At 53.3% G+C, this 22,790-nt stretch overlaps 3 protein-coding genes across 3 annotated transcripts; all 3 read right to left on the bottom strand.

Moving 5' to 3' along the window:
- Positions 1-3,246: 3,246 nt before the first annotated feature.
- On the bottom strand, positions 3,247-5,485 carry HOXD9 (homeobox D9; the record flags this gene model as incomplete). The annotated part of the gene is given in 3 exon segments (XM_079710192.1): positions 3,247-4,218; positions 4,566-5,382; positions 5,384-5,485. Coding segments are annotated over 3 exon segments (1,161 nt in total). The 3' UTR covers positions 3,247-3,976.
- Positions 5,486-9,066: 3,581 nt separating this feature from the next.
- On the bottom strand, positions 9,067-11,638 carry HOXD10 (homeobox D10; the record flags this gene model as incomplete). The annotated part of the gene is made up of 2 exons (XM_079710364.1): positions 9,067-9,344; positions 10,684-11,638. 2 exons carry the CDS (start codon positions 11,636-11,638, stop codon positions 9,067-9,069), a joined length of 1,233 nt encoding a protein of 410 aa, XP_079566490.1.
- A 7,505-nt stretch (positions 11,639-19,143) lies between these two features.
- HOXD11 (homeobox D11) lies at positions 19,144-20,898 on the bottom strand (the record flags this gene model as incomplete). The annotated part of the gene is made up of 2 exons (XM_079709925.1): positions 19,144-19,379; positions 20,124-20,898. 2 exons carry the CDS (start codon positions 20,896-20,898, stop codon positions 19,144-19,146), a joined length of 1,011 nt encoding a protein of 336 aa, XP_079566051.1.
- Between the last annotated feature and the right edge of the window lie 1,892 nt (positions 20,899-22,790).

The raw sequence follows: 22,790 nt of genomic DNA, 5'->3' as shown, positions 1-22,790 counted from the left end.
TGCAAATGGAGAAAATAAGGTCGGGATGGAAAGGCATAACAAGATAACGTTTAAGACTCAATTGTTTCTACAGGGAATAGCTGAAAATGGTTAAGATAAACGGATTTCTAATGAATCTCCAAATGATAAAGTCATGCTTTGTTTAACTTTTAAATTAGCAGGGAGTGCAAGGAGGCTTTTGTTGTCAGCATGGTGACGGGTAAGGGTTTTTTCTTGTTGTTTTCTGCCAGTTATCGCCAGGTAAAATTTCCTTTAAATCCGAAGGCGAACGAACTGATTCTGACAGTTAACGATTTGTACTCCAATCTTGCAAATACCCAATTAAAAGAGTATTATTTTCAATAAAGCCTTGGATTGTAATTGTGCCTTTTTATTTCACTGTTTGGCGTGTGTGCGTGTGCGTGTTTAAACCCTCGATAGTGGGTTTTGGAATGGAATGGGGGAAAAAGAAGAACGAGCCTAGATCTCAATAATACAAGGCACCTTCTAGAACTTTGTGATTCCTGGGTCGGGAGGGCGGGGAGCGAAAAAGAAACACTACAGAATTCATTTCTATGCATTCTGGCCTAATTAAGAAAACATTATAACACAACATTTCCTCTTGGGACAAAACACTTAGTTTTTGGGGTTTTTTTTTTCCTTCAAGCATTCTGTTTATAATCTGAATGGGAACAGAGTGCGATTAACTTCGTAAATAAAGATGTATGCTTTTACACATTTCTGTTCTGATACAATGCATTGACTTACCATAACGTTTTATAGTTTCAGCTGTGCCGTAGTCCAAATTTTCTGAAATCCTAAGCCAAAATTTTATAAGTAACAAACCCTTCTGGAGAATTTAACAGTGCACATTGCTTCTTTTTGCTTAAATTTATCCTGATTTGGAATTTAAAATAAGATTGTATCTTTAATCAAAACCTTCTTCCGCCGCAACGCCAGCTTTACTATCACAAAGTGGAGCAACGGCGCTCTCTAGTGGCCAAATGCCACCTCTAGCCGACGGAGCTTAACCTCTTTATTCGACTCAAACCATTTCCAATCTTGTTCTTTAGTTTGACTGGGGCTTGGATCACTGACACTAATAATGCTTCATCCCTTTGTCGACGAGTCAAGTGCAGCAAACAGGGGCTCCTGAATGCCAAAGATATTTGGGCTCCCAAGAGCTTCCAGTAGTGTCTTTTTCAAAAGCTTCCAGCCCTTCTTTTGCCAGACACAGTAAGTCCCCATTCTGTAATCGCCCACAATTATAGGATGGGCTAGATTTTTTAAAATCACAACTTTCTGAATATCAACTGCAACAGGCCTGTTTTTTTCCCCAATGGAGCCAGGGACTTCAAAAACTAAGAAATTATAGAAGCTACATTTGTTAATTTTTTTCTTTTAAAGCCGTTACACTTAGCATTAAATCGTGAATATTTGCTACTTTAACTTTGTAATTTTAATGCTTCAGGCCCATTTCACTGGACAACGGAGGGGGGATAGAAGTCAAATTAGAAGCTTTTTGCTGTATCTCTGAATGGCTGTCTGAAAAGGCCCTGTTGGGCGGTGTTCACTGGAACTTCTATGCACAATAAATGAGACATTAAATTTATATCAAAAGTCACATAGTGAAGTGAATTGACTAAGCATTCCACTTGATTTTTTTTTTAAGCCAAGACTTTAATCAGTTTAGGTGTTTCCTGAGAGGTTAATCTTTTTTCTCATTTTCAAAAATTCTTTCCTCTAATTCAGCTGTAACGATTAATTTTTCTATAAGCAAATAGATATAATTTCCAACAATATTTCTGCTACGAGGTTTGCAGTGGAGGGCCAGATATTTTTGTGAAAGGTCATTTAAGTAACTGCATCTTTTCCCGCCGACCATGAGGCTGGGAGACGCTCGGCCTAAGTAAATGACCCAAGATCACTAACTCTCCCACCCCCAAATAACAGGCCTATTTTTCTCTTTTTTAAAGTACAAGCTAGAAGGCGGCCATAGTCAAATATTATTGAGAGCCACCCACCGGCTACTTCTAATACCCAGCCCATTTTAAAAATCAGAAATATATCATCTCTTCCTTCCTACCGCCCTCCATTTTTATTCCCTAGGTGCTCAGCCGGGGGTCCCAAGCCCCTGCCTTCTTAGTCCAACAGAGTCCTGTTTACATTTTATTGTCCAGATTTTAAGACCCAGTTTTGTCTGCATTTTTCCTTTCCTCCCACAAACACAAACATCAAAATGAGATGGTTTCAAAGAGAAGCGCCGGGCTTGTCGTAAACTCATTACCTCCAGACGTCTCGCCGGCTCGATGGCTTTATGACACCTTGTCTCTTCCTGTTTTCAAAGAGCCCAAGGTATCGGGTTGGCCGCAGGGGCGGGGGTACGCAGCACCTTCTGCCGGATCTGGGCCTTGGGTTTCCCTCCCAGCCCCCCTCTGCTTTTCCTTCAAGTCCCCTCTTTCAGCCGGATCCCCCAAAACTCTGCCATCGCCCCCGCCTTCCGCCGAGCCCAGGCCGCCCGGCGCCTGCCTCTCCGGCCTGCAAAGGCTGGGCTGGGCCCGATCCTTCACTTACAATGACCTTCATTTTAGCCTCTGAACGCGGCCCTCAGAGGGCCGAGCTGGGGGCTAAACACACAGAAACTGGGTGGGGGGAGGGGCAGCGGGGTGGGGATAGCTGCGGAGGAGAGCCTTGACCATTTTGATCTGCTAAGGTCACTTTGGGGCTCCCGTGGGAAGGAGAGGAAGCTCACGGTCTACCCGGCTCAGCCCTCCCGGAGCCAGCCAGCCAGCCAGCCAGCCCCGCGGACCTGGAAGAGTTGCCCCCGAGTGCAGAACTGGCCTCTCCCTGGTTTGGAGACGGGGTGTCGATGGCTGCGACTCCATGAGCAGGGGGAGAGGTGGGGCACGGTACGTCAAAGCCCCAGCGAGAGGGTGCCTGGCTTCTGGAGCTCGTGGGGCCGCTGGCACTGCTGCAAGGCTGACACTGGGCCCAGGGCACAGAGTTCGCAGAGGCACTGGAAGCAGGCTGGGCGGCAGGGGGGGCGGGGGGAGGACGGCCAAGTGCCCCCAGGGGCCGTGCTCAAGGCTGGGCCTGCCCACCCAGAGGGAGACTCAGAGGCACATCAGAGAAACCTCTCAGGTGGAAGGGCCCCGGATTTTTAGCAGCGTCTCCTTCCCAGGGATGGGGGAGAAGTCCCATGAGGGTGACATTTTGCAGAGAGCCGGAGAAAGCAAGCACACAATGTTCAGGGCCAGCGTCTGGGCTCCATTTGATCAGGTCAGCATTTATTGGTAGGAAGCGGTAACATTTACAACTGGTCCTCAGGCAGGAACCGGGAGGGCCTACACCCGCGGCTGCCCACGGGAGCCAAGCCCTCCCGGGGAGAGAGCGGCTCCTCCAGTGCCCTGAGAAGAAACCCCCGACCCACCGGAGGCCCTGGGCTCCTCTCTCGGCCTCATTCCAGGTCTCAGTGGAGGGCCCGCGGGCTCCCTGAGGAAAGTGGGCTTCCGTAACCGGTGGGCAACACGGCCGGGGCTCAGCCTAGGCCGGCTTCCTCATTGTCGTCGCTCTGCCTTCGCTCTCGGAAGTGGGGTGCGCTTGGCCCCTGCTTGAGCAGCGCTGGGGGCTAAACTACAGCACTTTTCAGAAACATAGGGGACATTTACACAGGAGAGGGCTCCTCAAGCCGGCGTGCACTCACAAAATATAGCATTTCCTAAGGAACCAAAGGGACAGGAAACGGGGGAGCGGGATAGGGCAACACCCCAAAGCCACTTGGTTTCTCCAACACATAAGCGAGCAAATACAGTCCCCCAAATACCTCACAGAGACCAACCACACAGTCACTTCTACCTAAAAAAAAAAAAAAAAAAAAAAAAAAGGCCGGGGGGGAAATGTCCGAATCGCTGGAGAACTTCTGGAAATCAAGCACCCACACACACAAAAAACCCTCTGCCACTGCAAAGCCGAGCGGTCCCACCGGCGCCGCGCCGGGTCAGTCTCCTTTGGGGCATTTCTCCTTGCTCATCTTTTTCATTTTCATCCTACGATTCTGGAACCAGATTTTGACCTGTCTCTCTGTGAGGTTCAGAATCCTTGCCACCTCATAGCGCCGGTCCCGGGTGAGGTACATGTTGAAGAGGAATTCCTTCTCCAGCTCAAGCGTCTGGTATTTGGTGTAGGGACAGCGCTTTTTCCGAGTGGAGCGAGCGTGGATCCAGTTTGCTGCGGGGTTGTCTATGAAGAGGGGTGTTTGGAGAAGGGGAATGAGGGGCGGAGGGGAGGCAGGGAGAGACGACGGGGTGGGGGAGAGAGGTCGTTAAATTAATTTCACCAAGGATGGCTGCTTTTCACAACTTGGGGGGAATTATCATAAAAAGCCTTAACGCCCGCGCTCTGTTTACCGTACAAACCGCGCGCCCAGGGTAGGTGGTTATGGGAAGCTTTTTTATGGGTGCGTGTTGCTCGCCTAGGCTAGGGTAGGCGTCTAGACGTTTTTATAGGTTAGTAAAACTATCAGTTTTGCACATTCGAGCCTTACAGGTTTCAGCAATAAATCAGGGGGCAATTTCTTTTGCACTTACTTGGGTCAAGTTGCTGCTGCGGCGGCTGCGGATGCTGCTTCTCCTCCTCCTTCAGCGGGCAGCCCGGGCTCGGGTGGTCGCTGCAAGCCGAGGGCTCCGATGAGCCGCCTGCCCCGGACCCAGACCCGATCCCCGCCCCGGGCCCGGTTCCCCCAGCCACTGCTGCCGCCTTGTCCCGTAGGAACGAATTGCACGAGAACTCGGGGCCGCCGCTCCCCTGGGACTCCCGGGCCGCGGAGCACTCAGTCCGTTTGGAGGAGGAAGACGAGGAAGTGGAGGAGGAGGTGGAGGTGGAGGTGGTGGTGGCGGCGGTGGCGGCGGCCGGTGCCGCTCCATTTTCAGGCTTAATCCCGTAGTGGCGCCCGTTGGGTGGACCGCTGGGTCCAGGGCTGGGACCGGGGCCCGGGCCACCGTCGCCTCCGCCACCGCCCGCACCGCCCGGGAAGCCGGACAGCGGCTCCATCCAGGAGCGCATGTAGCGGCCGGGCTCGGAGGCGGCGGCGGCCAGGGGCGGCGGGGGCACGTATGGGTGGTAGAGGCTGCTCATCGCCGCCGCCGCTGGGGGCTGGGCGGGCACCGCGGACCACGAGGCGGAGAACACGGCCGATTTGGGGGCGAAACTACACGAGGCAAACTCGGCGGCGGCGGCAGCCGGGCTGTCGGCCACACCTGCGGGCCTGCCCTGCGCGCCAGGCCCTGGAGGTCCGAAGCGCGCGGCGAACAATTCGTCGCCCTCATGGCCTATGAGCGAGTCCACGTAGTAGTTGCTGAGGGTGCCACTGGAGGACATTTTGAGGCGCCGTGCGCTCCCACCCAAGGTTACACTGCCCGCCGCCGCGCCGCTCCCCGCCGGCGCCCGAGCCGCCGACTAGTTCGCAGGCTGCAGCCTCCACCATTGGTCGCGCGGCCCACGTGATCATATTTACCAATACCGGGAGTAAATCAGTCCGCTAAACTGGGGGCTGCTGTGATTTAAAAAAAAAAAAAAATCATCAACATAAGCGTGGCAATTAGAGCCCGCGGGTCCCGACCCGTGCGCCGGGCTCAGCCCGGCCTGACTCGGCCAGCCCGGCGGCGGCTGGGACCACACGCCCGATCGCGGCCGGAGGAGGCGCTGGGGACTATTTCTTCCCCACTTCTGGCCGCACTCGGTCTTGCAGTCCGGAGCTGGTGCTGCCTCCCCAGTTCCTGGGCTCGGAGCTACCGGCCGTGCGTCCTGGGCGCACCCAGCACTTGGCAGAGCCCAGAGTAGCCCGGGGGCGGGGGGGAGCGCAGAGCCGGTGCGGCCCGAGACAGGACGGCCTTCGGAGGCGGCCCCCCTGGCGCCCGAGGGGAGTTCTTCTCCCCGTGCCTCTCTCCCGACCCAAACCCACCCCTCCCTACGCATACCCACACACACGCTCTCTCACAGCTTGTCGTGTTGTTTAAAACAGGTGGAAGACCTCTGTAATGATATTATGCCTTTCAATAAAAATTTTATGAGGTGTATTTGATTATAGATTAATGTGTCCCTAATAAAACGGACGGATGGAGCAGCTCGGAGGGCCCCCTCCCCCTACCACACTCACACGCGCGCGCAGCCACACACACCCCCGATGTGAGGCTGAGCACACGCCGAGGCCCGAGGGGTGAGCTGGGGCGGCCTGGCCCGTGGACTGGGCGTGGCGGCGGCCACCGCCCGGGCTCTGTCTGCCCTCGGAAGTGTCCGCAAGCTGGCAGTGGGCACCGCGCGGACAGTGGCGGCCAGGGTGCCTTGTCTTCTTCGGGACTTCTGGAAAGGTCCTGGAAGAGAACACGCCATAGGGCAGAACCCAGATTGTAGAGCAGGCCCGCCCCCACCCGCTGCCCCCCGCCCCCGACTCTCCTCAAAGAGGCCAGCATCTCCCTGGGCCGGGCCGCTTCCCATGGTTCCCACTTAAAGGCCTCTGAGTGGACTCCGGATATGTCTTTTAAATGTCTTGGTCCTTTGTCTACTCTCTTAGGAATTCTGTTCTTTCTTTCTTTCTTTTTTTTTTTTAAGCCTCCAAAGGTAAGGCTGGGCAGCCTTGAATCTGAGGGAAATGCCCATTGTCACTCCCAAATCCATGGTACAGAGCCTTGGAAGCCCGGCTGGGAGCCAAGACAAAAGCAGCCAGGGCGCCGGCGGTGGAGGATATATTCCTCGCTCTACAAGTTGCCCAGCGCACCCTTGGAGGGCTCCCAGCCCACCTCGAGCCCCGGAAAGGAAGGGGGAAATGGCTGTTTCTGGCCTAATCGATTGCCTTTGCCAATGGCTTTCTGATTTTATTCCAGAGGAGCTGCCTTTGCCTGTAGCACGGGTTTTCCTCCGAGACATGGCCCCTGTCAACAACGAATGATGCTCCCCACGTCGCAGGGGGTAAACTGAGAAGCTAAAATTGCCTTCCTCTTCTGCCCAACCAATGGAGATCTGGGCAAATCTATTCCAGTGTTCCCAACCTGGCACTGATGCGCAGCCATCCCTCTTCCACCCTAGGAAATGGCTCGCCTGAAGGGTTCTGTCTTGGAACTGGGAAAGACTCTTCGTTTTCGGGAGGAAGTTTAAAACTCTGAATAAATACTGAGTCTCCCAAAGACTCCTTGGATGAGGTTTTAAGGCCCAGACGCCCTAAAAAAGGGGGCAAAGGAAAAGGACGTGTTTTGTGAAGCTGCTTGAATCTATCGGAGACCCTCTGAAACCACAGTACAACATGGGGTAACGAATTCTCTGTCAGCTCATCCCCCCAAGGCCTCTCCTCTCTTCTCCCTGGACAGACTAAAGTCTGGATCCTCTTGGGCTGAGGATCCTGCAATCTATCTATCTATCTATCTATCTATCTATCTATACACACACACACGTGAAAGCTGGCTAGAGTTTTCTGAGCCATGGTGGTAGCTGGAACACGGGACTTCATGGGAAGTCACGTTCATCTGTAAATTCTCTTTCGGTCACCCTTCGTATATTTTCTTGCCTCCCAGATACAGTGGCTCCAACCAGCATTTTGTAATTAAATAGGGGGAGGATTAACTGGGGAAAACCTTTTCTTCCTCTAAAAAATGTTTTCATGTAGGCCACTAAAAGGTAATGACTGAGCATAAAATCCTTCCACAAGGAAACCAGGGCAACGTGGGATGGGAAAACTCACCCATCCTCGACTACACTTTGGCCTGGCTGTCTTGCACTTGGGATGGGGGTGGGGGTGGGGGTGGGGGTGGGGGTGGGGGTGGGGGTGAGGGAAATGGAGGCCGAATTGGATCCGATGCAATGCTAAGTTGCTGCTGCTTGTCCTTGCTCCTGTAACGGAGGCCTGGCGGCTTCCAGGTGGGCAAGACAGATTTCAACCCAGCCCCTGATGATGGCACACCAGCCAGAAATCTCCAAGACTCCACTGAAAGCATTAAAACTAACAACCAAAACCAAAGAGAGGAAGACACACAAGTGGGGAGCTGCGGAGGAAAATGCGGTTTGGGCACAGGCTTACTTACCAGGCTGAGACTGGAGGGGAAGCTCACACCCACTGACAAATCAATTATGTTGCTATCATGGGGGGGAGGGGGAGAGAGGACCCTCCTTCTTCCCAACTAGGAAAACAGCACACACAGTCTGGATTATCACTCCCCTGACCACTGCCAAATTTCAGCACCAAAGACCCTCTTCAGTGTTTCTCTCCCATTTCCCCTCTCCTGTTCTCTACCACCCGGTCAACTGCCCCAAACAAGCAGTTTAACAGGAAGACAATCTCACCAAAGTCTTTCATTTCCACCGTAACATATTTCCATTTCAGAAAGCAGAGGGAGTACACTCGTTTCCAGAGTTTATTGCATTATACATGCGACCAGAACATGCACAGAAAGGACAGGTTGCTGTTGTACTTCTACCAAACCATAGATGCACCACAAGGGAAAGGCTACAAGGCAAATTCTCAATATTCCATCTCACCAAGGACAACTGCTAAACTCATTTGCACAAAGATACACTGTAATGTGCTTTTTTAGTCCTTCCCCCCAAAGCTTGTGGGTTTTCTTAATCTTTTTAAAATATATATGTAAAAGTACTTTTAAGTACTGGATGTACTCAAAACGCCATGAGCTCATGGACTAACCACACACACAGACCTTTTGTGTTAGGAAAAACATGAAAAAGTCACACTGCTGCATGGACGAGTGGATTGATGGATGCTCTACAGTTCCAATAAGTTAAGACCCAAACGAAAATTCGCAGTAATAGTTACCCTGAATTACGATGAAAAAAATAATAAATTACATGTGCTAGTTTATATATATATATATATGTATACACACACTCATAGGGATTACAGATCACTTGCAGCACGAACAGAATGACCCCAAAGTCACATTCTAGCAGGAAACAAAAAAAAAAACAAAAACAAAAACAAAAAACAAAGAGCAATGAAGGTTTTGTTTCCGCCTTCCCAGTCCTCCAGCACTCGGCTCTGGAAGTTGGTGCCCCCTCTCCGATCCTGGCCTCTGACGGGCCTCGGACCTAAGAGAAGGTGAGGTTGGCGGTCAGTTCTCGGATCCGGTTCTCTCGGCTCATCTTCTTGAGTTTCATTCGGCGGTTTTGAAACCAAATCTTGACCTGCCTGTCGGTGAGGTTAACGCTCTTACTGATCTCTAGGCGGCGCTCGCGGGTGAGGTACATATTGAACAAGAACTCTTTTTCTAATTCCAGCGTTTGGTGCTTAGTGTAAGGGCACCTCTTCTTTCTGCCACTCTTTGCAGTGAGCCAATTGCTGGTTGGAGTATCAGACTTGATTTCCTCTAACAAAATTAAAGGGAGAAGAAGAAAAAATATCAAGAATTTTTTTTCTCTCAGTCTGTTCAAATGTACCCTTGGCCATGACCCCTGTGGCAGCCAGGCCCTTTGGGAAATGCTGGTATTACACATTACTCACACGAGGTGGGCCCTGGAAGGGATTTGTAAATGATGCCAGATTAGTTAAAATACCCCAAATGACACGATGGGTGGGTACTCTCGCCCTCTGTGTCAGCGTTCCCTCTCTCTCTCTCTCTCTCTCTCTCTCTCTCTCTCTACTTTCTGAACTGCACAAAATATTAGTACAATAGTAAACTTTCAGGATCTCACCAGCAACATTCTAAGTGATCATCTTACAACAGGGATAGAGTGGAAGAAGCAAGACACAGCCTGACAAGCCTACAAACCCCACTGCTTCCTCAGATCCCCAAGTCTGCCACTTCTTTCCCACTTCTCCTAGGCAGGCAGGGAGCCCTGCATAGCCATGTTTATAGGTACCAATTCTCTTTCAAAAGATAACCGAGTCCACCTTCTCCGCCCTGCTTGGGCATCGTTTTGTGCCCAAGAATTTCCTGAATTCTTATGCCTTCTTGCCCCCACACAAAAACATTCTCCCAGAAATGTAGCTCCTTGCTGAGCACTGGGGGAGAGGATCAGGGGCAGAAAAGCCAGAGCCCCTGGCTCTTTGCCCTGCCCAGCCCTCAGGCTGGCCCTGCTGGGTGGGCCACACACATTCCATTCTGCCTTTGCCCCCTTTGCAAATGGTTTGCAAAGCTTGCAGCACTTTCCCCAGACAAAGCCAAGGTTACCTAGCTCCGCAGAGGCAAGGAGCCCTGTTCTTTCTTCGGCCCAAGCACCAACCGGCCCAGCTACCTCACTCCCCTTGCCGTCCCCAAGCTCGCAGGATGCGGGGTGCATACACTTGAACACGAACACGGTGCCTTGGACCACGTTAAAATCATCATTGTGTGAAAGGCAGGGCTGGGACTACAAGTCTGAGCAGGAGAAAGGAGGTTCTGGGGCCGTGTTTACCAGCCGCGGGTCTCATTTGCGCTCTTTTGTTGCACTTCAGGTCTAGCTCAGGAAAAATAAACCCAGCAAGCCCTTCCTCTGCCAGGGCGCCCTCAGCACGGGGCCAGGAGTAGCCAGGAGGCTGAGGGCAGCGCGGGAAAAGCGGAAACCATCTCGGGACTAAGATTGCCCCTCTAAGAGCGGGGAGGAGTGGCACTTGTCAGTCGGGGCCCCAGGCTGCCGGGTTCGGCACTGGGCACCCAGGCGTTCCCTCTCTCTGCCGGGTTCCCGGGCTGCGCGCCCCGCTGGGGTGGCAACTCTGCTCATACCGACCTTTGCTTTCCTTCTCCTGTACTTCGGGACTGGACACGGAGACCTCAGCTAGGCAGCTCCTCTCTTCTGGAAGGCCGCCCTTGGCCTCGGGGCTCTCCACCTGGGAGACTTTGGCGGGCTCCTGGCCACTTGCGGGCTCGTTCATCTTCTTTTCCATCTGCAGCTGGGCGGCCGAGAGCTGCGGCTTGGCCGCGCCGCGAGGGTTGAGCTCGAGCATGACTGTGGAGCTGCCTTCGGGGCTGTTATTGTACTCTTGGGTTTTCCCGGTGGCGTAGGTCTGACTCAGTCTAAAATATCCAGGGACAGGAACCTCAGGGTTCTCAACGGGACAGGACTCAGGGACCAGCCTCTGGTACGAAGGGACCTCAGCAGAAATGAGTTTGTTGCGCTTATCAGAATACATGCAGCAATTGGATTCTTCCTTAATGTTGGTGGTGAAGGAGCAAGTAGGGACTTGCTGTGTAACAGGTTGCTCTATTCGACAAGATCGGTTCGGGTCTGTCCAACTGTCTACTTGAGGTATATACGGATGCACATTCATACCCATATTTTGGTGGTTCACTTCTCTTTTGGCCAGAGACGGGAGTAGTCCACAGGTTTGCATTCCATAGGTCCCCATGTCTGCGCTAGGTGGTGGCATGTACATGCTGGCGCTGCTCGAATAAAAACTGTCACTCCTGCAGGCACTGATCAAGGAATCTACTAAAAAAGTATTAGCAGCAGGAGAGCTGTTGGGAAAGGACATTTTGGGGAGGAATTTGAAGAAGAGAGATTGTGTCCTTTGTAGGCTGACATCTCTAGGAAAACATTCCCCGTGTAATTGTGGATGCCTCTGCCGACCACATGACAACCAAGCCAATGAGATTTGAAAATGGCCTTGAGCCGCAGCCTCCTCGCAGGTCACGTGCTCCAGAGCCCGGCCAGCCGGCCGCGTAAGCACGGACAACAGCGACATCTACTACGCGCCCGCGATAGTGCGCGCCGGAGACAACCGGCCCAGCACTCTCCGCCGTCCGCCAGCCTGCCGGGGCTCGCTCGGCCCGCCCGCCCCACTCGCGTCCCCCACTCCAGCCGCTGGGCCCCGCAGGCGGAAGGAAAGGCTCGGCCCGAGGGGTCTCCGGGAGGACACACGCGGGGAGGGAAGCCGGGGCGCCGTGGCGCCAGCACACAGAAGCATTCTCCGCACACGCCCAGGCAGAAGGCGCCCAAGAGGGCCGGGGCCAGGGCGGGGTTGGGGGCCCAGCCTGGTTCATTTTGTCCCAGGCAGCCTGGGAAGGTGAGTTGGATTCCCCAGGCTCTGAGACATACCACCCCAAGGGTCCACAGTAAAGAGGTCTGGTGCGGAGACGCGGCCAAGATATCCTGGGGAGCGGAGGCGAGAAGGGCCGCGAGAGCCGAGAGGCCAGGCAGCTGGCCGGCCCCGCGGAGCCCCGAGGACCGGCCCGGCCCCGGCGCTGTCCTCTGACTCGGCCCGCCCGCCCGCGTCCCCGGCGCCTCCGCGCCCCGGTGGGCTACCCGAGCCTTCGGCTCTCCGTGGAACCACACCCCAATCTCTGAGGGTCGGGCCGCTGGGAGCTTTCACCCCGGAGACAGTCCCTCGCCAGCAGTTCGGTATCCGCGAAAGCATCCCCCGGGTTCCCAGCGGAAGAACTAAACCAACTAAACCAAGGATTCCCTCCCCACACGCCCTGATAGTAGAGGGCAAAGAGGAAGGAAGAGAGAAAAGAATGTTTTCTAGGAAAGGAGGAAACTCTCGCCTTCAAGACTCCAGAAGTTTTAGAAAACTGACTGGGCCAAGCAGGAGAGAGAGAGATGCAAAGGTGTCATTGGGTTCTTCTGCACAGAAAAATATGTTTTCCTTTTATGGATTTTGTAAAAGCACTGGTTTCTGACAAGTGCAAGGTACAAAAGGTTGTGGAATTTATTAATACATATTAAGAAGAATCAGGGTGATCAATAAAATTCTCATCTACATTCTTGGGCTACTTGGTAATTTTCTGGCTTCTGAAGGTTTTTAAAGAGTTATACCCGCTGTTGCCACACACTGGAAGATATTTTATTAACAAATCAATTGAGACTTTGTAAAGGATAAGATTAATAGTTAAGATTTAGCATAATGGCGTTTGCTTTATGAATTATTGAAAATTATACTATTGATTTTTCCCCTTCGCTGCTAACCAAGAAGGTCAATTTTTGTTTTAACACAAATTGTCAAATATTAAAAGCTATACTTTTGTCAGAAGTTGAGTTTTATAGTTTTGGACAATTCCTAAAAGTATTTGACATGATTCGATTCTGCTTGGGTAAGGGAAGGGGGGGAAAAAGGAGGTGGGGAAACCTCAGTCCTCTGTTTCCTTTGGTGAGGGAAAGTTCTATAAAGAGGATTTAGTCTGGGGTTGTGGTCAACCTCATTAAAAGAACAACCACCAGCACCACCATGGAAACTCAGAGTTTTATGAGAAACTTCTTCAACGACTTCCTCCCTTGTTCTCTGGTTGCAGGCGGTGAACTGTCCTTCGGAAGCCGTGGCCTCCGGGTAGCAGCAGGGAGCTTTAACCTTGATTTCCAAAGGTTTGCCCTGGACGAGGGACCCCGGCTAGGGCGCTGGAGCTGATCCGGCTTCCCGGATCCCCTTTCCTGCATCTGGGAGAGGATAAGGGCCCTGGAAATTCTGATCGTAAACCAGTTCTCTGTTCAGGAAGGCATCCGTGTTTTCTTCTCCCCACACTAGTCCTGTCATGGGCTGGCCTTGGATTTCAGGCCCAGAGACTGAACTTGTGGGCAAATTGGGTTTCTGCCTCAGCAGAACCTTTTTTTTTTTTTTTTTTTTTGGAGCCTGATGCTCAGTCTACTGGGGGACATAATAGCCCACTCGCTCCTTCACAGAAACCTTTTCCAACAAACTCTTTGTCCACCCCTCCCCAAAAGGAATCCCCCTGGCCTGGTGGAAACAGTCGTTGGACATTATTTTCGGCCTTGGGACCGCTTCGACTGTCCCCTCACAGTGCCTTCGCCCAAACAATAACCCCTTTTAAAAAACTCTGCAGTGGCAGTGAGACAGACCTTTTAAACCTTTACGCAGCTGTTCAAATACAACATCATTGTCAGGTTAAAAGCCTGGCGCCTCTAACTGCTCTGGCTGCGGGATGCCGCCGATGAAGCGGAGGTTTAAACATTACCTTCGGCAAGGGTGGCTGTTTTTAAGCCTGGGGGTGGGGGAGTGAGGAAGGCAGGGAAAAAACCCAACTTTTGACTCTAGTCTGCTAAGGTCCTGTTCAAAGCTAATAGCCACTGACTAGCACCCTGAAAGTTGCTTTCTCTCAAGGCGGAGATCATGATCTCAGCCACAGCTAAGCATGCCCAGGGCTGGAAAAAGTGCCCGCTGCACACTCTCGTGGCAGGCGCCCTGACGCCAGCCTGGCGCTCCAGCACTGTCCTCCCTTTGCTTGTCGGCCAAGGGAGCTGCTGGGAACTCCGTTGTCCAATTCTCTCTATTCCACAAGAGAGGCAAGAGTGTTCAATCTAATCGAGAATTTTATGCCCATCAAATGCCCTTTCATAATCTTTATTTATACATGAATAAAACATCCAAGCTAAAACCCAGCGATACTTCACCGAACGGGTAGGTCTGCCACGAGCCAGGACAGGCAGGATCTGCCTTCCGAATGTGGGGGGACTTTGTTTCAGCTCCCTGTGCCTTCAAGCTCAAAAGTCACTCCCACATTGGATTTAGTTTTAAATAGGTCTTCTTCACTCACAGGGGAAAAATGTGTATCAGATATAATTTTGGATCTATTATTACAAAATTCTCTTTTATTCTTTTTCAAATTTCTGTCTTCAGACCAGCTCCTTGAGGCCAGAGACTGCCAATATTTCAGAGAGATTTTATTATAAAAATCAAGCAAAATAGAAATAGTACAAGATAATGATCTGAGCCTGGGAGGATGGAAAGTTTGCCTAAGACTCTAAGGCTAAGATAAAGCAAATGGAATGAAAAAGCAAGGCTTTCAAGGCCAGGCTTTATTTTGCTTACAAGTATTTAATGCAGCTACATAGCTGCTGTTTTCGATCATCTTTAGATCAGTTAGAGCAGTTACCATTAATAATAAATCAATATTGCACAATAAAGGAGATGAATATCCACAATTGTACCAAGACATCCTTCTCCCTGGCACAGTTCTTTCCAGAGAAAAAAGGGTCGCTTTAGCAAGGAATCAGCATTTGTAATTCAAGAAACGGCTTGCATCTCTGCTCTCCTGTCACCGGGAAGAAGGGCAGCGGCCCTGGGCCTGAGTGGACCTGGGGCTAGGTTCACCCTGAATTTGGGCCCTGAGTGGCCTCTCAGGGCTGTGCCATTTTTGGGGGGCAGAGTGGATGGGCACAAATTTTAAAAGCTGCTTCCTCAGAGCACCCTTCCAGATTGCACCGTGCATCTCCCAGCCAACGTAAAAAGAAATCAAGGGGGCAACTGGGGAGGTTAGAGAAGCCACCACCAATGCAAAGAGGGGTCTAAGGAGACATGCAGAAGGACCAGCAGTCTAGGAACCTCTTCCCTTTGCAGACACAAAAGACTACTTCTCCCAATTTCCCTCCACTTCAGGATCTGAGACCTCAGCGATTCAAGACATGTGGCCATGCTCTATGAGCCCCACACGCTGCGAATGATCAAGAGGGGTCAGGTCTGCAGACCCCAGAAGTCCTGATCCAATTCCCTGGCCTTTTTCAGGCTCAATTTGGGCGCTGCTGAGAGGAAAGGAACTGCAGATTGCTAGGCATCCGTGGTCTGGGGGAGGCTGCCAGCCAAAGCCAAGGGTCCCTGAAAGGCCACAAGCTCCCCCACTGGAGCTGCCTAAAGAGGAACGCAACGACATTTGGGGAGGGGGGCTCTCACCCCACTTGGACTGAGGCCCGGGTTAGGCTCCCGGAAATGTCGATTCACAATAGCTAAGCTGGACCCACGGTCAGACAGGCAGGAGCCAGGGTATGCGTGGGGAACATCAATGCCTCTGGCTGGCGCCTCCCATAGGGTGGGGAGACTCATGGCCCCCAGCCTCCACTGAAGCAGATGCCAACTCCCAGGGGTGGACCCAGAGTCTTTGGTCCAGGGCCTGGAGGGAGGGGGCAGAGACAGCGGAGTGAGGAGGTCCTCACTAATTCCGAGGTTGCATGTACTTACAATGAACTTCAGGAAAGAAGGAACAGCCACCTTTCATTTTGGAACTTCCCTTTTGGACGGCGGATGGTGGCACAGGCCCTCTGCAACGTCAGGGGCTTTTCAGGGTGGGAGTGGGGTCGACGAGGGCACGCAGTGAGAAAACTGCTTCCAAGAGCTTGTGCCAAAATCAAACTCGGCGCTCAAGGCCAGCAGACGGCTTGGAAGGCTGGCCAGGGTTCTGTCAAATGCAAAGCCCGTTTGCTTCAAATGCATTCCCCATTCCACGACGCCTTGAAGTTTAAACGTTTCCCGGACTGCCTGACGCTCCCCGCAGCCACATTAGCCCAATCTGGCCCGGGCGCCCCAACTCAGTCCTGCCTGCGCCTCCCGGTGCTACCGGTAGCCCCGAGCACCAGGCACGACCGGGGGTGGGGGGATCCCTCGCGCAGAACGACCCGCTAGGTCCCCACGCGTCTCATTTTTCTGAGACCACACTCAGCTAAGTTGCCGGCGCCCTGATCTGTCTTAAACAAAAGCCTTTTAATCACCCCAGGCGGTCGGAGAGCGTGCAAGGCGGACGCGGTTTTGGGCAGGGGTGGTTCTACCTTCCCATGGCTCTCCACACTCAAACCACCAAGAAAATTGATTTCCGTAATTTAATTAACTCGCAGTGGCATGACCTATTTTGAAATGCACATATTTGTCTTTTAAAACCCTGTCCTCGACACCACCAGGTTATACCGAGGTATTCTTTGCAACAACTTTAAGAAGACAACGATTAGGTGATCTCTTGTTTCAGGAATCTGCTCCCGTTCCTCTGGCTTTATACAACTTCCCAACCTCATGGCTGCTTAGAATAAACAAACATCAAACACCTCCGCGATTTCTAACCGCTATTAGAATCCAGTATTGGAAAGATACGGTACCGCTGCCTCTCCGACAAATGCGGCTTCTGGAACGTGAGCACGCCCCCGTGTGGCTCTCCAAGGCCAGGCAAACGGGAAATGGTATCTCTAGGTTCGGCTCTCCTACTGTGGTGGACATACAAGCTTGCTACATTTAGACGCAGTTTAAAAGAGAGAGAGAGAGCAAGAGCGAGAGCGATAGATAGATGGAGGGAGAAAGAAATAAACCAGTTTTAATCTCCTGGAACGATCACATTACTAGGGCACTGACACTGTACCGGATGCCTAGAATTCCAAACAAAGGAATCCCCTTCTGAACGAAGTTATTCCACTGTAGGCTTTGTTTCTATTGCATCTTTAACCAAAGGTTGAGGGACATTTTTGGAAACAGTATAAATATATTTTCTTTTGTTCCATATCATAGGAAGTGCAATAATTTATTTGATAGGGTGACAAATTTTTTCAAATATAAAGAAGTAAGTCTGTAATACCTTCCTTTTTCAAATACCTGCTTTTAAAACCTCGGTTCTTCATTAGAGCAAAAGGACTGCTATCTACGACTCCCCCCACAAAAAAAAACCCAAAACAATCTCAGCACTTCCTAGCTGTATTAAAAGCATGCTGGTGGACATTTTAATATAACCAGTATTTTTAAAAGCAGTCAATTGCTATTGAATTACACAAATGTTTGAAGGGAAATTAAGGTTATTGATCCTGAAATCAGGAATTGGCTTAGATTTATGGTGAGCCCCCGATATGATTCTGTGTGGTCATAAACATGTGTGTGGGTCTGGATGTGTGTGAGCATGTGTGCATGACAGTGGGTGGCAGTTGAATATCACAGAAGAACCTTAAGGCACCTAATTATTCAGAAAGGTTAAAGGTGATGACCTTGACATTTTGGAAGTTCAAAGGCATACACTTATGCACTTATGTTTTTCCTTCCCCCCAAAAGCTTTGGTAATCAAAAAAATTTTGCATTTGGAAATGCATGCCCCCTTGGAAGATGCATGGGGTGCTGTGCCTCTTATGGATTTATTTTTTGACTTTGGGCTTACGAGAGGTTACGAGTCATAAGATTCACTTTATTCTTTTCAGAGAAAGAGAAGCTCTTCTCACTCTTCCAGTTTATTGCACATTGCGGAAATCTCCTTTGGGCCCACCAGAAGGTGTATAATATAACCCAATTAAGCTGTTTAGAACTTTGGCTTTTATGGTGTTGTCTAGACAGTTCAAGGTTTTGTAAACAGCCTGGCCTGGCCCTGCAACATAAAGTGCAGTGCGGCCCCTACCACATTCTTTACCTTGAAGCAGTAAATGTGGTGAGAAGTGGGTCTGCAGCTCTGGGCCCTATTTCCAGGGAGGAGGGGTTACCTTCTCTGCTCCAGGCCCGTGTGACACCAACAAGGACCCAGGCCCTCTCCACCCACTGATACCTTCCCTTTAGCAAACTTTTTTTTTTCCAATGAGAGGTTCTAGTTTTAACTTCTTCTTTTAAGGGACCCTTCATCCTTGACAGCTTGTTAAGAGTGAATTTGGATCTCCTAAGCAGTTTTTTTTTTTAAGTTTCTTTTGTTTTTTCAGGAATTCCAAGTTTACTACACTGGGGGTGGGGTGGGCAAGGAGATTTGTTTCTTAGGTTCCTGCTGCCCCAACCTCATGGCCTGGAGAAGGCAGCACCAGTGTGGCTGGCTCACGTCTTCAATTCAGAGATTCATCCCTAAAGTGATTTTTAATGCCAGTGCAGCCTAGAAAGGATGGGAGGGAACGACTCTTATTTTAGCGGGATTAAAAAGCATTTCACTTGATTTTCAGTTACTTGGAAGAGAAGGTTCTGGCCACTAAAATATCCTAATCAGACACTAAACTTCTTCAAAGAGGAAAATTCATACAGTGTATTGAAGCTGTAACCTCCATTTTACTAGAAACCATTTATTCACACAAAAGACAGTGACCCGTGCCTTGATACGAGAGACCAAAGGTACATTCCCCAGAGTTTAAATAATCTGCATTCACCAAAGGGAAGGGATGCGGTCCCTTAAACTCAGAACAAAAACAAGCGCCTTCCAGCCCCTCGGCCTAACTCTCTACAGATCCCACAGCGTGCCCACAGGAGCTCAGAGAGAGGGAGGGAGAACAGCGCACTGGCGGTAAAATTGTAAAGGGACGTTTGCATTTACCATTTTCCCCTTATTAGGATCCGTTCGGCCAAGTCCCCGACCTCGTCCGCAGGCTGCAGTGGTCGCTGGGAGGTCCCGAGTTGACCGTGGGAAGGAATCGTGTAGTTCCACAGAGAAGAGGCATCATTAAACCCAAGGACATTGGGCCTGCCCCGGGCAGGCTGGTGGGGAGGAGAGTGGGTGAGTGGGGCTCAGGGGAGAGGGGTGCTTCCTGGAGCTCTCAAAATAAGGGGTTTCCAGTGAAATACTGCAGACGGTCTCTGTTCAGTTTCTTTTCTTTCATTCTGCGATTCTGGAACCAGATTTTGACTTGCCGGTCAGTGAGGTTGAGCATCCGAGAAAGTTGGAGTCTTTTCTCTTTGTTTATGTACACGTTAAAGAAAAACTCCCGTTCCAGTTCGCGGATCTGATACTTGGTGTAGGGACAGCGCTTTTTTCGGGATCGCTGGGGGGCCACTGCAAGGCAAAAAGACCAAGAGGTGAGAGAGGCCGTTGCCTGCCCACCCCCCGGCCGGCCGCCCGCCCGGGCCCGCGCGAGGGCCAGGCCTCGGCCCGTTGGGGACGTCCCCTGCTGCCGCTGAAAGGCCCTTGCCTGCGTCGTGGGGGATGATATATGGGCGGTCACAGGAGAGAGTGCGGGCGTGGGCGTGTGTTCACGCCCAGACACACACACGTGCACACACACACACACACACGGCCTGGCATCGAGGTGGGGAAGCAGAGGGCGAGGCAGGCTCTGAACTGGACTCGGAAGGGAGAGAAACACGAGCGCGCCGGGCAGCCAGCGGCTTGGATAAAGTCCAGTTCAAGCATCAAACTGTCCCCAACCCCCCACCCCACCCCTTTAAAAGCAGGAGGCTCGAGTGTCCACACTCACAAATTGGCTTGAAATCTCTCCTCCCTTCCTCCCTCCCTCCATGGACTCTAGGACCAAGCCCCCTCACCGCACGCACAAAACTGGGGGAAAGCTCTCTGCAGCGATTAATGTCCTCATCGAAGTCTACCTTAAGCCCACCTAAATTGGTTTCCTATCGTAAACACGCTTTACAACGGCCCGGGAAATCTTATAGGATGTATAAACCCCTTCGAACGCTTATAAAGTAGCACATAAAACTGCGCAAGCAGAGGGAGGCCCCCTCCGCCCCCACCCCGCGCCCGCGGCCCGCGAGCCCAGCCGCCCACCCCGCGTCCGGTGCCTACCTGCGCCGCCGCTCTTCTCAGCCCCCGCCTCCCCTGGGGGCACCTCGCCGTCGCCGCCCTCTGCCGCCCCCTTGGGCTCCGAGCCGGGGGTCGTCTTGGCGCAGGGACTTCCCCCGCCGCCACTGGCCGCCGTCTTGGGGTTGCTCTTGTCGGCGGCGCCCTCGGGCTGCGGCGGCGCGGGCGGCGGAGGGGGCTGCGGTCCGGCGAACTGGGGCCCGGGTGCAGCCTCGTAGAACTGGTCGAAGCCCTGCGGCAGGATGCCGTTGCGGCTCACGGCGCTGTAGAAATTGGAGGCTGCGCCCGCGGGGCCGTGCGGCGGCCCGGGCGCGGCGCACACCGGCTCCGGCGCCTTGAAGAGCACATCCGGACGGCGGCCCGCGGGCGGGAGCAGCTCGCGCTGCATGGCCGCCTCCTCGGCCGCCGCCGCCGCCGCCGCCGCCGCCGCCGCTGCAGCGTAGTAGGGAGCGTAGCTACCGGCTCCGCCGCCGCCGCCCCCGCCAGGGCCGCCGCCGCCGCCGCCGCCCCCTGCACCTCCTCCGCCGCCGCCGCGGTATGGCCACTTGGCGCGCTCCAGGCCGTAGTCGCGGAAGGCCACTTCGCGCACTGGCTGGACGTGCGGCGCCAGGTTGGAAGAGTAGGGGAAAGTCATCTGGCAGGACGACGGTTGTGACAGGAACGACGGCTTGCTGGCGAAGTCCGACGGGGCCACATAGTAGGCGCAGCCGGGCAGGTACATGCTGGCTGCGCTCGGGCCGCACTCGTCAAAGTCGTTCATGGCTCCGCGGCGTGCGCGCCGGCGAGCCCCGGGCCGCTCCCCGCGCCGCCAGCCTGAGCCATCGATTGCACAAGAGGCTTGGGCCAGGATCAACTAAGCAAAAATCCCCACCGGGAGCTGACGTGCTATTCATCTTGATTGATTCTGGTGGTAATTATGTCACGTGACGCCATGGAGAGAAATGTCCTTATATCTATATCAGTGCAACACACTCCGGGACGGTTCCTGGCGCCAAGACGCGCGCGCGCGCTGGGGGCGGATCGTCCTCCCTCTCCAGCCAGCTCTCCCCGGGCGCCCCCTGATCAGGCTGTGCCTCAGGCCGGTCACCTGTGCGCCGCCGTCGGCTGCCGCTGCTGGGTGCATCTGCCACCTCCCGGCTGGGCCGCCCGCCCGCGCCCGCCCGCGCCTTTAAGTACGCGGACCGAGGCCGGCTGGGAGGAGGAGGGAGGGGGAGGAAGGCGGAGGAAGGGGGAAGGGAAAGAAGCGGAGAGCTGAGGGGCGAGCCCCAGCTCCGGGCACAGGGGACTAGGTGTGAGGGTGTGAGTTTCCCACCCCCCACACCCCTTCCTGCAGCCGCTCCCTCCCCCGCGACGCCGCCACCCTTTTCAGTTTGCCCGCCGGGAGCTTGTTGCTTCTTGTTCAAGGGGCGTAATTGCGCCTCTCTCGGGGCGCAAGGAGCCCTGATTTACATATTTCTCTGCCCAGCGCTTACGCCGCGGAGTAACTTGGCTCTCTCCATGGACGACCGGGAGCGCGAATGCCAGCCTCAAAAAAACTCACGCCAAAACCCTACCAGGAGCTCACCCGGCCCAGGGCCTCGGTGCCCACTCGGCCCTGTCGCCCTCTCTCCTTTCTGTCTCTCTTTCTCCTTCCTTGTGTCCCTTCATTCTTCTCACTTCTTTCTCTCCTGTCCTCTCTTCTCTCACTTCCCCGTTTCCTTTTTCCTTCTTCCTTCCTCTTATCACTCCCCTCCTTTCCTGTCTGTCTGTCCCCTGATCCTCTCCTCCTTTACCCTAGCTACGTGTCACCGCCTCTCTCTCTCTCCCTGTCACCTCTCTGCTTTTTCTCTCCCAGTGCTAAAGCAAGAAGGGAGTTCAGCCAGCGAAGATACCCCGTGGCCCTCTAGAAGCTGGGGGATCTAGTGAACAAAAGGATCTGGAGTCCTACTTTCAGGGTGCCTGGCTTCCCGCTTTCCCGCAAGCGGAGACAAAACGCCGGTGCCTCCGCCCTCCTCACCCTCTCTGCCTTCTTTCTGGCCTGGACTGGGACCAACTAGCCTCACACCCAGCCCCTTTTCGGCGTCGGAGCCCCGCCAAGGCCTGCGCATCCGTGCCGTGCCTTTCCAAGGCTCCTGCGGCACCCTAGGGCCTGCAGGGTCACTGTGGGCCCCCCGGAGGTCCGTTGGCTCTGGGGGGTGGGGGGCGGGCTCTCAGAAGCTCTTGGCTCCTTCTTCAAGCCCCTCTTCTCCACTCGGCTCTGAGGGCCCCCCATCCACTCGCCCCAAGGCCTCACTCTCCTCGGCGGTGGCTGCGTCCCTCTTTTTTAGCCTGGGGGGTCCAGGCGAGGCCTGGGCTCCCGCCTTGGGAAAGCCAGCGTTTCCCAAAGGTAAAATCAGTCTCTCAGAAAGAAGCTCCCCAAACGCAAATCCCAGAACCGAGGGCAGGAAGTTGCCCCTATCCCTAGGATTCCTCTGCCAGGCAATCCCAGCACTGGTCCTGGGCCTCAGCCCTATGCCCAGGACAGGCAGTGCAGGTTGTGAAGCTGGTTCCCACCCTGGCCCCGGCCGCCGCAGTGCCGGTGCCGTGAGCTCTGCCCACCATGCCGACAGACAGAAAAAAGGCGGGTGATCAGAGCTCATATCTATTTTCTGGCCAATGTTTCCCCCCTTCCTC

This window comes from Hyperoodon ampullatus, assembly GCF_949752795.1.
Source record: "Hyperoodon ampullatus genome assembly, chromosome: 8".
Classification (NCBI taxonomy): domain Eukaryota; kingdom Metazoa; phylum Chordata; class Mammalia; order Artiodactyla; family Ziphiidae; genus Hyperoodon; species Hyperoodon ampullatus.
Note: the sequence above shows the minus strand (reverse complement) of the source record. Positions and strands in the feature narration are given on the sequence as shown.